At 32.7% G+C, this 16085-nt stretch overlaps 1 protein-coding gene across 23 annotated transcripts in view; it reads left to right on the forward strand.

The window, feature by feature from the left end:
• ADK (adenosine kinase) overlaps window positions 1-16085 on the forward strand; it is a 630959-nt gene that overhangs the window by 426571 nt on the left and 188303 nt on the right. For 22 of the 23 annotated variants that reach the window (XM_036265166.1, XM_036265171.1, XM_036265163.1 and 19 more), the window contains one exon: window positions 8373-8543. The exons of the other annotated variant lie outside the window; for it this stretch is intronic. In XM_036265166.1, the coding sequence (XP_036121059.1) occupies window positions 8373-8543 (171 nt within the window). The remainder of the gene's footprint in view (window positions 1-8372; window positions 8544-16085) is intronic. 23 annotated transcript variants of the gene reach the window in all.

Raw genomic sequence — 16085 nt, forward strand, 5'->3', positions numbered from 1 at the left:
CAAGGACATATGCTGTGGAGTAATAGAGGTTACAGCTGGTTTACTATATAAGTTGGAATATTGTGGAGAGCTTTGAATGCTGGGGTGTGAGGCATTTGGATTTAATTTACTAGGAAAAGAAGAGTGATTAGGGTGATTAATCTGTCAGCAGGATATAGGATGATTAAATCACAGAGAGAGAGAGGAGGCAGGGAGAGCTTTTGTAAAGGGAATGATGGATTTTGTTTTATGTATTTGTATTTCAAAGGAAATACCAAACTGTATATTGAAGTTAAAGAACATACTTTAGTTCAGCATTGTAACTAACAGCTGTAACATAAAACTCACCATTCATGAAAAAATAAAATAAAATAAAACTTTCTCATGTTCTTGATGTAACTGCAGAAATAATATTGATAAATTTTAAATATGTATGGAGTTTATATAATATGCCAGGCACTGTATTAAGCACTCATTTAATTCTCACAACAACCTTGAATGGGTATTATTATTCTCATTTTTCAGATGAGAACAATGAGGTCTAGAAGTTAAGTAGCCCAAAATCACATAGCTAATAAGTAGTCAGATTGACAAAATTGTTAAAAATAAGTATACTTGTTCATTTAAACTCTCTGGTGCTGAGAGGTGAGTGAATCCTTCTTAGATCTTGTTAGATTATTATAATTTGTCATAGACTTGACCCCTTTTTTATTGTTATTTTTAATATAATTCTTAATCTCTAATATCATTTCTTTTCCCACCATGGTGGTACACTCATGTGTTTGATATGAGTCTTATATCCTTGAAAAATATATCTTGTTAAGAGTATAAACTATATAGGTTGTCCAATCTGACATACATATGTCTAGTTTATTGCTTTTAATCTCTGTAGAATAGTATGCATTCACCACATTTTCCTTATATATTCCCCTAGAAATGGACTTCAAGGATAGCTCACACTCTCTTTCACTTTCAGCAAAGCTGTGATAAATATACTCCTATGTGTCCCCCTAAAACCCACCTTCTTTCTCTACTTTGTCTTTCTGCTTTTTTTTTTTTTATCCTCACCCAATGACTTTTTTTTTTTTTCATTTTTTGTCCAGATAGAGTGGAAGGGAGAGAGGGAGGGAGGGAGGGAGGGAAGGGAGAGAGAGAGAGAGAAACATTGACATGAAAGGGACACATCGAGCGGCTGCCACCTGCATGACCAATCAGGGCCAGGGACAAACTGCAACCAAGGTACGCACCCCCAGCAGAAACCAAACCCAGGTGTCTCTGGACCACAGGCCTTCGCTTCAACCACTGAGCCAAACCGACCAGGGCTTGCTGCTTTTTATTACGTGCTTTTTGAGGGGTTATTTTGGATGGAAGAAAAGCTGACTTCTACATTCATGGCATAGTTAAGATTGCAAGTATTTTAGTCCTTAAAAAGATTAAAATATATGTGAAATGGGTGATTTCAGTGATGCTTCCAAAAGCAGCCACATAGGCAGGAAGATCTAAGTGAATTATTCTATTCCAGTGATGCATTACATTCCGTCACGGGTGGCATAGCGTTACAGCATTCACTAGTTTTTTTGTTCTGGTTTTCTTCTTGTAGTGATTCTATTGCTGCCATTGATAATAAAGTAGTACATATTATATAACATTGTAATTGTAAATGACTTATACATTATCTTAATGATTGTCAAAGTTAGAATTTTCCTTACAAACAAATAGAAACTATGTTTTGTCTTAATTCATATTTGATTCCCACTCCTGCAAAGAAATGCATTTTACATTCTCTGGGAGATTTATAAAATATATAGGACCCATTAAGAAGAAGAGAAACATGCTATATGGTGGTGTACTTGTTATTTTCTACTTCTAATTTTTCATTCTCTCAACTTCATTCTCTGACTTGTGTTACTATAGCACTTTAGTTATGGCATGGGAAGCAGACTAATTACGGTCTTCAGAACAGACAGCAGTGGTACATCTGGAGACACAGCATCTAGTACTCTCAGCCCTCCCTCATCAATGCTAGTGTAGGTTTGGTGGGGCTCTCTGGTTGTCTATATATTTTTTGTAACCATATATCCTTATTCATTTTCACTTTCGCTTCTATGGATAGTGATTTGTATTTACCAAAGTCATTAATCTCGTAGTTTGTTTCTTTTTCAGCCATCTATCTACTTGAAGAATGTAGACTTATTCCCAGCAGTTTATCTCCTCTTACTATGTATCAAATTAAACTTTTCACTATTTATGCACATCTCTTGTTTGTGTGGAGATTTCTTTCAGTGAACAAAATAGTGTTACTTTTTAAGCAATTTTTATTAGAAGAGTAATCAGACCACATTACTAAAAGTTGAAAAATAAAAAACATTTAAATTATCCATAATTTTTAAACTCAAATTTAACCATTTTTATTTTTGGTATATTCTCTTCTGTTTTTGTTTTTGTTTTTTATTGATTTAATGTAGTTTATAATATTTTTTACAAATTACTTGTATGTCTTATGTTTCATTTAACATTGTGTAGCATAAGCATTTTCTACTCTGCAACTTAGTTTTTATAATCAACCCTTTTAATATCTTCAAAATATTCTCTAGAGCAGCACTAGCCAATGGAAATATAATACAAGCCACATATATAATTACAGATTTCTAGTAGCCTCATAAAAAAAGTAAAAAGAAACTGGTAAAATTAATGTTAATAATATATTTTACTTAACTTAATATATCTGAAATATTTCTCATTTCAATATGTAATCATAAAATTATTATATTCTTAACATTTAAAAAAATCATCCTAAGTTTTAAAATGGTATCTATTTCACGTTTATAACAGTACAGTCACTACATTGACAACAGTCAAAAAATGAAATGTGGTCTTACCAAAACAATAGGATTGTGTTTAGCAGAAAAATATTTTTGCAGTGCTTCCATTGATAAATTTACATGAATTAACTTTAGTTGCACAGTCACACCAGCCACATTGCATGTGCTTCATTAGCTAAATGTGGTTCCTTATATTTAAAGTCAAGTTTAGATAAAATTTGGAATTCAAGTCTTCAGCACTAGCCACATTTTAAATGGTCAATTGCCAGGTTTAGAGTAGGTTTATATGTCAGTCCTTACTTTACTATTTATTCCTCTATCATTGAATATTTACATTGTTCCCAGATTTTCAATGAAATAAAAAGTATGCTGATACATTAATGAATGTATGTTTTTCCATGTTTGGGATTATTTCCTTAAAGCAGATAGACTCTCAGAATTTGTTTATGGTTTCTTGTGTGTATTTTCAAATTATTTTCTGAAAAACAGTGTCAGTTGTATTCCCACAATTGTATTAATTTATTAATTTCTCAAGCCTTTCTTCATCATTGAGTACTACCATGTTGTTTCTCAAACTGCTGGCGAGGAATATTTGTCTATGTATTTGTTTACTTGTGTATTTCCATTTCTGTTTCAATCGAATACTTTTTCATGTTCTTGGTTTATCTATTTGGTATCCTAATATTTTTTTAATTTTTAATCTATTTTCAAAGTTCTTTATAGACTAAAGATATTAACCCTTTGTTATATTTATTGTAGATATTCACTCTGGTCTTTTGTTTGCTCTCCCTACTCCCACTCTGGGACTGGAAAACAACCAACTCAAGGTTTTAATTTTTGTATAGTAAATCTTCAGATAATCTTCTCTCTCTAGGCTTGAAAGTCATTCCCACTCCAGAAGTTTGATATTTACTTCTGTTTTATTACAGATTGTCTATGTTTTAAAAAAGAAAAAGAAAACTCTTTAATCAAACTGGAATTTATGTGGTTCTGTATTCTCAAGAAAGAAACCAAATTACAAATTCTTAACCTTCAGTCAAATCCAATGCTTACCCATTATTTATAGATGAGCCTCAAGGGATTACTGCCCACTCCTACTGCCAGTGCATGTAAAATTTTATGCATATGTGTGTCTAGATAGACCCAGATAGGTTAAAATCCACTGGTCTGAATGTTTTGAAATAATGTGATATATTTCTGCCCTGTTGTATTCTGATCATAGTATTTTTCTAAACAAAGGACTTTTTTTTCTATATCGCTGTGTATGCACAATTAATCACTATAAGGCATGGTTACTCTACATAGTTTTCTTTCCTTTTGAATCGATGTTTTTATACTTCCAAGATTATAAATACCTAAAATTTACATAGGTGTGTATATTCACACACATTCACATCTATTCCTCAGATATACTAATGGAAATAAGAGTTTGTGTTTTTAAGTAAGGACAACTAAAAAGAACCCCTAATGATCACCCTGAATTAAGGTAAACACTGGTGAAGAGCAAAATGAGCAATTCATCTCTGATTCTTTTAGTATATTGAACAGCCTGATTTATTTCATTCTCCTGTGTTTAAAGTACCCTGAGAAATCCTTAGAGTGGCTGAATAACAAATGTATGTATTTGAGATTTCCAAGCATTAAGTCTGGCTCTGCTAAAATGGTTCTTTGGCTCTGCCTTAGTTTTTCCCCATCCTTCCTACTCCTGTCTTTTTGTTTTGTTTTCCATTTTAATGGATAAAATTGTCTTGCTTCATTCTCAATTTTGATTAATATTATCTAACATCTAAGTGTTAGAATTCACTGTGCTTTTAGTTGCACATATGGACAAAGAGTAGCAAGGTTAACTTACAGACTGAAATCCCTAATTTAAAAAATCACAAGATTTTTTATATTATATAGACTATTTTTTTAAAACTATTGCTATATAAACTATTGGCCTATTTTTATTGCAAATCTAACACTTGGGAAAAATTTTTTTGTAATGGTAATGTTTTTATTTTCGGTGATACTACAGTCTGGAACATGTGGCCTAGCAAAGGATATAAATCTAGGAAGAAAAACTATGGTTGGCATCAATTTTAAGTCTTTGCACTCTAACAGAGCAAAATCCTAAATTGTTTAAATACTAAATATTTACTTAAAGAAAAACAAGCGACCATTCAAAAATGGAATCAATTTAAATTGTGAATTTACCTCATTTAAAAGCTTATAGTGTTTTGTATATTCTTTATAAAATTTACAAAATGGAAGTTATACTGTCCACGCCACAATAATCTTGTGTTGCATTTTAAAGGAAAACACACATATAACATGAACACATTTGGAATGAGGCCAAATTTAGACTCCAGGGGCATACTGTTCTGTACCGTAAATTACAATCAGATGTATTTTAGCACAGATCAAATTTTCAGTCTGAAGTTGGTGAGAAGCCTAATTATTTGACCAGGTTACTATTTATGTAGACCATTCTATGGCTGTCTGTGGTTAATCCACAGCTGGCAGAATGCTAGCTCTGGGAGGTTTTTATTTCATGCTGGAACAGTTTGGGGAGAAATGGGGGTATGGGGGCACTTAAACTCTCCTCATTAAATGAAAGACTAAAAAGCAAGTACATACATATTACTATGGAGACAAGATGCTGTATAAACTGTTCGTTTTAATTCTTCAAGTGACAGAAATAGCAAAGGAAGCAGCTTGGATGCTGATAGTTTGCAAATGACATGGTAGTTGGTTAAAAAAGTAAGATGAAAACACTTAAAACATAATGTTACCTAAGACAGACTTGTTTACCTTTTAGAGCAATTGGATATTGATAAGAATTAATGGATCGGGATTTTTAAATTATGATAAAATATTACATTATTGTGATGGGAAAATATTTTATTAGCAATATTTTGAAGTAATAAAAGACAAGTATAGTATAGTATAAAATTCTCTGTTAATATCTCAAAATTTATAGGGGCACAATACACCCTTGAAAGATAAATCCTAGTATACATGACTCCTGCCAAAAAAATTAATTTTTTAGTATTGTTTTAATATTCAATTTAAAAATGGAAAGTAATAGAAAAATATATATATTTTTTGTTTTTAAACTTTCTGAAGTTTTCATGATGGAAGTGGTTAGGCCCTTAGTTGTAAGTGAATATTTCAATGGCTTTTTGGGTAACTTTTCAAAGAAGTTTCCTTTACATTTTCAAGGTTACTCTTCCATTTATAAGCTTCTCTTTTCTCCTTCTGGTTCCAATTGCCCTCACTTTATCTGGTTCCTTGCTCTGTCTGTTATTCTCGTTCCCTTTTGTTTCTTCATTCTTCTTTTTCTCCACTAGATCCTTTTCGTTGAAGAGCAGAAATGCTCAAACTTTCTTGTTGTTTCTTTTTTAAAAACAACTCTCCCAACCCCTTCCCCTATTAAAAATATCTTCCTGCCCTTTTCTTCTCCATTGTCCATTCAAACTAGGAGCATTATCTCTGGAGTCATTTGAATCCAACCAAGCTCCATCACATAAACCATGACCTGAGGGACATCTCTTAATTTTTTTTTTCTTTATTGATTTTTAGAGAGAGAGGAAAGGAGAGGGAGAAAGAGATAGAAACATTGATGAGAGACAACATTGATTGGCTGCCTCCTGCATGCCCCCACACTGGGGATTGGGCCCACAACCTGGGCATGTGCCCTGACTGGGAATCGAACCAATGACCTCTTGGTGCATGGGTCGACGCTCAACCACCTGAGACACACTGGCCGGGCTGAGGGACGTTTCTTAACTTTCCTGTCTAACCCTCTTTATTCATAAAATTAGAATAATAATAGTACCTACCTCATAGGTTTGATGTAAGGAAAAACTGACAATAATTGAGTTAATATACATAAAGCTTTTAGTATATGTAGTACCTGGAACACAAGAATTGCTCAGTAAATTTCAGATGATTTTATTATTTACCAGTAAATCTTCCAAAATAATTTATAATCCTTACCGTTTACTTTCTCATTCCTTAACACTGTCTCTTTTTTACTTTCATACCATAAGTACTTTCTCCTAGTCATCAAATCCTGTGACTTTTGCTCAGTCCTTTCTTTCTCTACCCATTAATAACACTGGGTACCTTTAAGTCTCTCCTCAAGGTTTCCCTTGTTCAATTTCTCTGTCATCACTTTTACTGTCCTCATTTGCCTCATTTTGTTTGTTTGATTGTTTGTTTGTTTGTTTTTACTGTCCTCTTGTTCTCTCTTTTACTTTTTTCCTTTCCTGTATGCCCCTATTTTTGTTCTTCTCTATTCTGCCCTTTGTCCTCTCCATTTTCTGCATTCTCTTCCTTGGTACTTACAACCCCTTTTTACCATCACCTTCTACTTCCATGGCCTTTCTCCTGAGTCCAACTTTCTGAGAAGATATTTGGGGGCCCTTTAACACCTCAAATATAGTATAAACACAACTAAACACTCTTTATTTCTATATATGCTAGGTCTTATTCTGGACTTTTTAAATTTCTCTTAACAGTAGAACCAGATTCAAAATCTCAGTCATCTTCTGACTCTTTTCTCCTTTGTCTCCCACATCTTAAACAGTTGCAAAGTCCAGAATACTTCCAGTATGATTACCTTTTACAGACCCAAATATAGACTTTTATTGACTGTTGCTAATTTGTTATTGTCCACATTAACATTTCTTTAAATTTTTTATAAGCTTGTTATTCGTTTCATTCAAGAAGAACTTCATTAACCATCATCCATCCCCATCACCCCCGACAGACTTCTAATCTGCCATTCAAGGCCCTTTGTGTTGTTCACCCAGCTGACCTATCCAGCTAATGTATCATCTATTGCCCTTTATGTAGTCCTCTACTCACTTGTTCGCCATTCAAAATACTTTTCCTATATAAGCACCCATGTTTTTGCTTATGCTTTCTTCATCTAAAATGCATAGATATATTTTAAAGACTTTTATTAATGTTCGGACATAGACAAATAGCATTTTAAAATATAGCTTTCCTGACATGAAATTTTAATTAAAATATTTTTCTATTTTGTTAGTGAACTATTTTCTTATTATTTGACATTTCTAATTCAGAACTTTCTATAAACTTAGTTTAAATATTTCATAAGGTAATGAACTATGATTTTAGTAAACTAATTTAATTTTTAAATAAATATCATGACACTTACAAGAATACAGTGTTTCTAAGAAGCTTAAAGAATCCAATCTGCCTTTATTACTGTTTCTCTAATTTAAATGTAATTATTGTCTTTAATGAGACCTTTCAAATATTTTTTCTTATGTAGATTTCCAGAATTCTTTTAGTATTGAGTATATAAATCTAATATGACATAAGTAATGTGTTATACTCTGACATAAGGGCACATATCAAGCATATAGTACTCATATGATAAACTATTCTCCTGATCAAATGCTGCTATTTTCTGCCTTGCATGTTATAACTGTGTTTTAAAGTGTGTTATATAGGTTTTTTGTATTTTGTATAGATTTTTTTTATTCTCACTGAGAGTAATTCTGGGAAGATTGCCATTTCTAATTTTTCCTTCTTTTATTTTTTATTTTTATCCAGGGCTTTTTTCTTACCGTTTCACCAGAGTCAGTGTTAAAAGTGGCTCAGCATGCTTCCGAGAACAACAGAATTTTCACTTTGAACCTGTCTGCACCATTTATTAGTCAGTTCTACAAGGAATCATTGATGAAAGTTATGCCTTATGTTGACATACTTTTTGGAAATGAGACAGTGAGTTATTCTCTTTTAAGTACCTGTTTTTTTTGGGTTTCTGGTTTGTGTATAGATTAGAAATTATATAAATAAGTTTAGAAATTATATAAATAAAACCCCAAATATTTACATAAATGTATTTAAGAATTATACAATAGAGCTGCCTAAGTTTGGAACACTCTTGATTCAGTATTTCCAGTATTTCCTTTAGTATATTCTAATTTCTTACATAGTAAAAAATTGTTTTTTAAAGGGGTAGGTTATTAAGGTTTATAATTTACATATAGTGAAATACACCCTTCCCCTCATCCTGAGCCTGTGACATTAACAGATTTGTTTTCTGACCAGTAAAATAATGTTTTTCTCTGAAATTTTCATGGATTAAGGTAAGGAACATCTAGTCTAAAGTAACTGTTTTATGAAGTTAAGTAGCTCTTCAAAATGTGAATCTAATTTACTAAATTATGAGTAAATGTTGGTATGTTATAATTTGTATTAAATTTATTTATTAATAGCATCATTTTTGCGAATATTTGAATGTTATATTTGATGGTGATGAATAGAATTTTATTTAAACATTTTTGCAGCCTTTTCTTTTTACCAAGAATATACTTTAATTCTAAATTAGTGGAAAATAATTTTTTTTTTTTACTCATTTAGTATTTAGAGCTTCTGTTTAGCCTTCTACTTTAAAAATCCAGGAAATAGAAAAAAAGAGAACTTTAGTGTATCTTCATGTGACCTGGGCAGTATTACTTACATTTCATGAAGCTTACTTAGGGTCTTTATGTGTAAAGTAAATGTGTTCTTTTAATTATTCCAGAAATCTGTTCTGATTCTAATTTTGTGGTTCTAACACCGTTTGATTATATTCACTGATTTTTATATCTAGATTAGATAACTGTGTTGTCTGTCTAGAATAACATAAAATTTGACTTAGAAATAATTTATGAAATTAACCTGGGTGATTTCTAGTAAGAATATGGTATGAATATCTTTAAAGGCCCTAACAAGTCTAAAGAAATGCTATATTCCTGATGATTTACAAACTGACATAATGACAAGAAAGTGGTAAAAGCTTGAACTCCTAGTATCTGCTAGAAGTTTCATTTGACTAAACTCTATGTTTTAGATTTTCCTTATTGCCAGTTTCATTTTCTGAAGTGCAAAGGAAATAACTAGGAAAAGTGCTACTCTAGCTCTTTAAATAACGTTAAAGAATTGGTCATTGGTATCGTAGTTTGAGAATTTTGGGGGAGAAATTGATGCTCAGAGTTCTGTATAGTCAGAAAAGATCAGACTGGCAATACTTGAATAGATGCTATAGACTTTCAGAAGACAAATTTTTTAAAAAGATAAATATTATTCTAAAGAATCAGACTTTGAATGTAAAGATGAGTTGAGAAGATTCAATTTTGACTTTAGAATTTCAAATGACCTTCATTAGGAAGAAAATGGGAGGAGCCTTAAAAATACATTGCAGAGCACACAGAAAACTCTTTAATAAGAACTTGCATTTGTAAAACACAGGTGAAAGAGAGAGAGAGAGAGAGAGAGAGAGAGAACATTTATAAAACCAGAAAACAGTGCTAAGAGTTTGGCAGAGATATATGAGAATATAAAATAATAGAGCCCCCCAATTTTAGATTTGCAGAAATTGCTGATTATATCAAAATGGTCTTCACTTTAAAATATTACTCCAAATGCACAGGCAACAACAGAAAAAGTGATTGATTGGACTTCATCAAAGTGAAAATTTTTTAGTGCATCAAAGGGCACTATCAAGAAAGTGAGAAAGACAACCCATTGAATAGGAGGAAATATTTATAAATTATATATCTGATAAGGGATTAATATCCAGACTATATATCTCAACAAAAAGAAAATAATCAATCCAATTCAGAAATGGTCAAAGAACTTAGTAAACATTTCTCCAAAGAAGATATCCAGAAGGACATGAAAAGATACTCACCATCACTAATCATTTGAGATATGTATATGAAAACCAAAATGAGATTCCACTTGGTATCTAGTAGGATGGCTAATATCAAAATTATAGAAAAACAACTGTTGGCAAGGATGTGGAGAAATTAGAACTCTTGTGCATTGATTGTGGGAATTGAAATGCTACAGTTGCTATGGAAAACTATTTGGCGGTTCCTCAAAAAGTTAAACATAGAATTATTACTATATGATCCAGCAAGTCTAATTCTACTTATATACCCAAAATACCTGAAAGCAGGGATTCAAATACTTGTACACCAATGTTTATAGCAGCATTATTCACAATAGCCCAAAGTTAGAAACAGACCAAATGTTGTTCCTTAACAGATGAATAGATAAACAAAATTTGGTATATACAGTTGACTCTAGATCAACATGGGTTTAAATTGTGCAGGTCCACATATGTGTAGATTTTTTCAGTAAATATGTACAGTACTGTAAATGTATTTTGTCTTCCTTATAATTATCTGAATAGCATTTTCTTTTCTCTAGCCTTTCTTTCTTTCTTCGGTATATAAAACATATAATATGCAAAATGTGTTAATTGACTGTTTATGTTATCAGTAAAGCTGATCAACAGTAGGCTATTAGTAGTTAAGTTTTGGGGGAGTCAAAAGTTATATGAAGATTTTCAACTGCATGGGAGATTGGTGCCCCTAACCCCCATGTTATTCAGAGTTAGTGCCCTGGCCAGTTTGGCTTAGCAGTTAGACCGTCAGCCTGCGGTTCAGAGAGACCCGGGTTCGGTTCCTGATAAGGGCACATACCTCGGTTGCAGTTTGTCCCCGGTCCCGGTTGGGGTTGTGTGGGTGGCAGACGATTGGTGTGTCTCTCTCACATGGATGTTTCTCTCTCTCTCTCTTCCTCCCTCTCTCCCTCTCACTCTGTCTGAAGATGAATGCAGAAGTGTCCTCAGGTGAGAATAAAAAAACAAGAGTCAGTTGTACATATAATGGAATATATTATTCAGCCTTAAATAGGAATGTAATTTCAATACATGGTACAATATGAACAGACCTTGAAAACATTATGTTAAGTGAAATAAGCCATATACAAATAAACAACTATTGGATTTTCCTATAGGAATTCCACTTATAAGAGGTACCTGGAATAGTCAAGTTCATATAGACAAACAGTAGAATAGTGGTTACCAGGCACTGGGGAAAAGAGATAATTGGGAGTTATTGTTCATGGTACAAAGTTTCTTTCTATTTGGGATGACAAAAAGTTCTGGAAATGGATAGTGGTGATGGTTGCACAACACTGTAAATGTACTTTATGTCATTGAATTTAACATTTAAAATGGTTAAAATGGTAAAATTATATATTTATATAATTTATATATTTAAATAAATGATTTAAAAGTTAAAGTTTGACTAGAAGTCAGTATAGATTATATTAGAAATCATTTTCCCCTATTCAGAAGAGGAAGTGGTAAAATTATAAGCTACTATGTGGCTACAAGTCATATATGTTTATTTTTTTGGTGTGATTACTAGTCATTTGAATTCATTTCAACAGATATATAGTACCTATTATGGCAGACCAATAAACAGTGGATGTATAGTATATTTAAGACGATCTATAATAATATGGATTATAGAATAATAAATATTGCATATAGGTCAATTAGATATATTGGGTATTTTGTTGAACCAATTTCAGAAAGACTGCTAATAAATAGATTTTTAGTGATATGCCTCAGTGTATACACAGAGCTTTGATTCAGATAAAACTGTATTTACAGATAGTACAAATTCAGAGAATGCAAATAATGTACCACTTTAACAAATATCAAATAGGTTGAATGTCAAAATGAGACTTAGAAATTTTAATAGACTAGAAATAGCAGTTGAGTGATAAAATTTAATAAGGATAAATAAAAATATTACTATATTTTATTATAAAAAGCAAATATAGTATTGTGGGCTTTATCTCTTTAATCTCATCTAATTGTTCTTCTCTTTGAATATTCTAGTAATAATGAATTTTCTTCAGTTCTCCAGGAAAAAAAGAACATTTTATTTCTAAAATGCAGTGAAGTGTAAAATATATTTTTCAGGGAATACATATAGGATTGTTTAATCTTTCTCCCCTCCTACCCCCCAAAATCAAATCTACTTGTGCTTACTATAAATTTTCAAAATGTCAATACTTACCTAAAACCAAATACAATTGGCTCTTATTTTTTTTACCAGATGCCGCATTCCTTTTTTCAGAGGGTCATACACTAGTAATGATGCTTTAAAGCTTTTCTGATAACCTTAATACTTAAAAAAAAGTACCTTTTCCTGGCTGGTGTTGCTCAGTGGTTAGAGTGTCGGCCTGGGCACAGAAGGGTTGTGGGTTCGCTTCCAGTCAAGAGCATGCACCTGGGTTGCATTTTCAATACCTGGCCCCAGTTGGGGAGTGTTACAGGCAACCAATCAATGTGTGTGTGTGTGTGTCTCTCTCTCCCTCTTCCCTCCTTCCCTTCCACTCTCTCTAAAAATCAGTGGAAAAAAATATCTTTTGGTGAGGATTAACAACAACAACAAAAAAAACCTTGTCCACCAAGGCTATCTGTTTACAGGTAATGAAGGACAGTGATCCCTGTGAGATAAGAAATAAATGAGATGAGCCCTACAATTACCCTATCTTACTACTTGGAATGAATTTCCAGGCCAAAGCACAGAGAGAGGGGAACCTTCTTGGCTCTCTTTTAAATTGAGAACATTAGCTGGAAGTTTAGGATATCTAACAGCTAAACAACCAGAGTTTGCAAGTCAGAGTACCAGGCAGGAAACAGCTGCATGGAGAGAGAACACGGAAGATTTACAGAGTCCCACCCAAATCTTCAGCAGATTGCTGATCAGCATATATTTGGGGGGGGGGGGATGAAGATTAGGAAAAGATTAGAGGGAATACTCCTCAGAGTGCACATAGGGCCTATAACCATCTTTGTTTCACTAGCCATAGTGGATAACCTCATAACACATGGGGCTTCAGACAAAGTACTCAGAATGCTACAGGGACAAAATTAGTCTAGAGTAGAAGCTACTGTGGTCCCTCCTAACAATATTATTCTAATATAATTGACAACATTTATGTAATGGACAAATTCCTTGAAAGACAAAGTACCAAAGCATACTCAAGAAGAAATAGAAATAGGGCTATTTGGTTTATCTATTAAAGAAATTGAAGTTTTAGTTAAAACTATTCCCACAAAGAAAATTCAAGAACCAGATTACTTCAGTGTTGAATTCTACCACACATTTAAGGAAGAAACAATACCAGTTCTATACAAACTATCTCAAAAAATTGAAGAGGACAAAATCAAATAATTAAAAGAAAACTACTGACCAATATCCCTCTTAAACATAAATGCAAAAATTCTTAAGATAGTTTTAGCAGCCCTGGCCGGTTTGGCTCAGCGGTTAGAACATCGGCCTACGGTCCAGAGAGATCTGGGTTCGGTTCCCGCTAAGAGCACGTAACTCCGTTGCAGTTTGTCCCCGACCCTTGTTGGGTCGTGCAGGTGGCAACCACTTGATGTGTCCCTTTCACGTCAATGTTTCTCTCTCTCTCTCTCTCTCTCTTCTTCTTCTTCTTCTTCTTCTTCTTCTCTCTCCCTCCCACTCTCTCTGAACAAAATATGGAAAAATGTCCTTGGGTGAGGATAAAAAAAAACCCAAAAACATAGTTTTAGCAAATCAAACCCAACAATACATAAAAAAGATAATTCATCATGACCAGGAATGCAGGGTTGGTTTAACATTTAAAAACCAATCAATATAATTCACCTTAGTAAAACTAAAAAGAGAAAAAATCATGCTCAGCTTAATAGACACAGAGGAAATATATGAAATCTAACGTGATAAAAGCCTTCAGAATACTAGGAACTTTTCTTCAGCATTATACAGTGCTAATAAGGCATGAAAAACATCCAGATTAGAAAAGAAGTAAAACTTTATCAAACACCGTGATAGCCTTTGTATGAAATTTTTAAAAATGCTATTAGAACTAAAAATGAGTTTAGTAAGGTTGTGGGATACAAGATAAACATACAAAAACCAATTGTATTTCTATATATTAGCAGCAAACACTCAGAAATTGAAATTTAAAAATACAATTTTCTTTTATCCTCACCCGAGGACATTTTTCGATTTTTTGTTCAGATAGAGTGGGAGGGAGGGAGAGAGAAACATCGATGTGAAAGGGACACATCGAGTGGTTGCCACCCACACGACCCAATCAGGGCCGAGGACAAACTGCAACCGAGGTACACGCCCTTAGCGGGAACCGAACCCGGGTCTCTCCAGACTGCAGGCCAATGCTCTAACTGCTGAGCCAAACCGGCCAGGGCTAAAAATACTATTTTTGATTCCATAAAAATATATCGCACACTTTAGAAGTAATGGATGTGTTCCTTATCTTGATTGTGGTGTGCTTTCAGGACTTTACACATGTCAAAACTTATCTAATTATATACTTGTAAATTGTGCAGATTATTATATGTCAGTTATAGCACATAAAGCTATTTTTAAAGAATACATACTGTGTGATTTCATTTATATAGATTTAAAAATAGGAGAAATGCATCAAGAGTAGTTCAAAAAAGTTCCAAAGAACCAATGTCAAAATGAAGCTGTGCCAACTTCTTAAATTTGTAAAGGGTGTCCACAAAACCATTATTTAATCTGCACAGCAATTCTTTGGATGGTTTTCTAATGCATGAAAAGTTTCAACTTGACTCATAGAAAGTACTCAGTTTTTGTTGGGTAATGTTGGTAGTATAATCAGGATTGTTGACTCCTCTTTAATTAAGTTCCACTTAACTAACTTTCTTGGATAACATGCAGTCCCCATTCACTTGATAAAATATAACAAGTGGGGCCAAGTGAATGAAGGAAAACTCGTTGCTGTTAGGTTATTCTCTGATATACGACCTTACTTTTCTTTCTACAAAATTGTTTACCAAGAGTCAATTTATTTGTTCCTAAGCCTTTTTATTCAATCTGTCTTCATTATATAATTTTTTAATTATTATATACTCTGTGATAAAATGTGTGTGCAAATAGAATGAAAATTTGTTTAGTGAGTTAAGTTTGGGAACAAAACTCAACAAAGACAAATTGCTTTTAAAAAGTTATTCTTGAATTAGATGTAGGCATGAAGAGTATAAAAGATTAAAGGAATAAAAAAGCTGTAACTATCAGTGCGTCATGGATATCTTTAAGTTTTTACTCTAAAACAAACTGGAATTCATAAATACTAGCAAATGATGTATCTTTATATATTAATAAATGTTTATACTTTTGCCCTTAATTAATCAATTTGCTGACTTATTAAACACTTACATTCCTTCAGTTTCCTCATATATGAAGTGAGGAATTTGTGTAGACATACTAGGTGATCTTTCAAATTTTTTCTTATACCTTACAAATGATTAAAAAGTAAGGATTCATTTTCTCACATATTCTAATATTCAGTAACACTAACCAATTTTATTATAAATCAGCAAAGCCCTCGTTCTGAAACCTAAAATAATGTAATGTGTAACATTAAGTTTAGATA

This window comes from Molossus molossus, unplaced genomic scaffold (genome assembly GCF_014108415.1).
Source record: "Molossus molossus isolate mMolMol1 unplaced genomic scaffold, mMolMol1.p scaffold_m16_p_17, whole genome shotgun sequence".
NCBI classification, from domain to species: domain Eukaryota; kingdom Metazoa; phylum Chordata; class Mammalia; order Chiroptera; family Molossidae; genus Molossus; species Molossus molossus.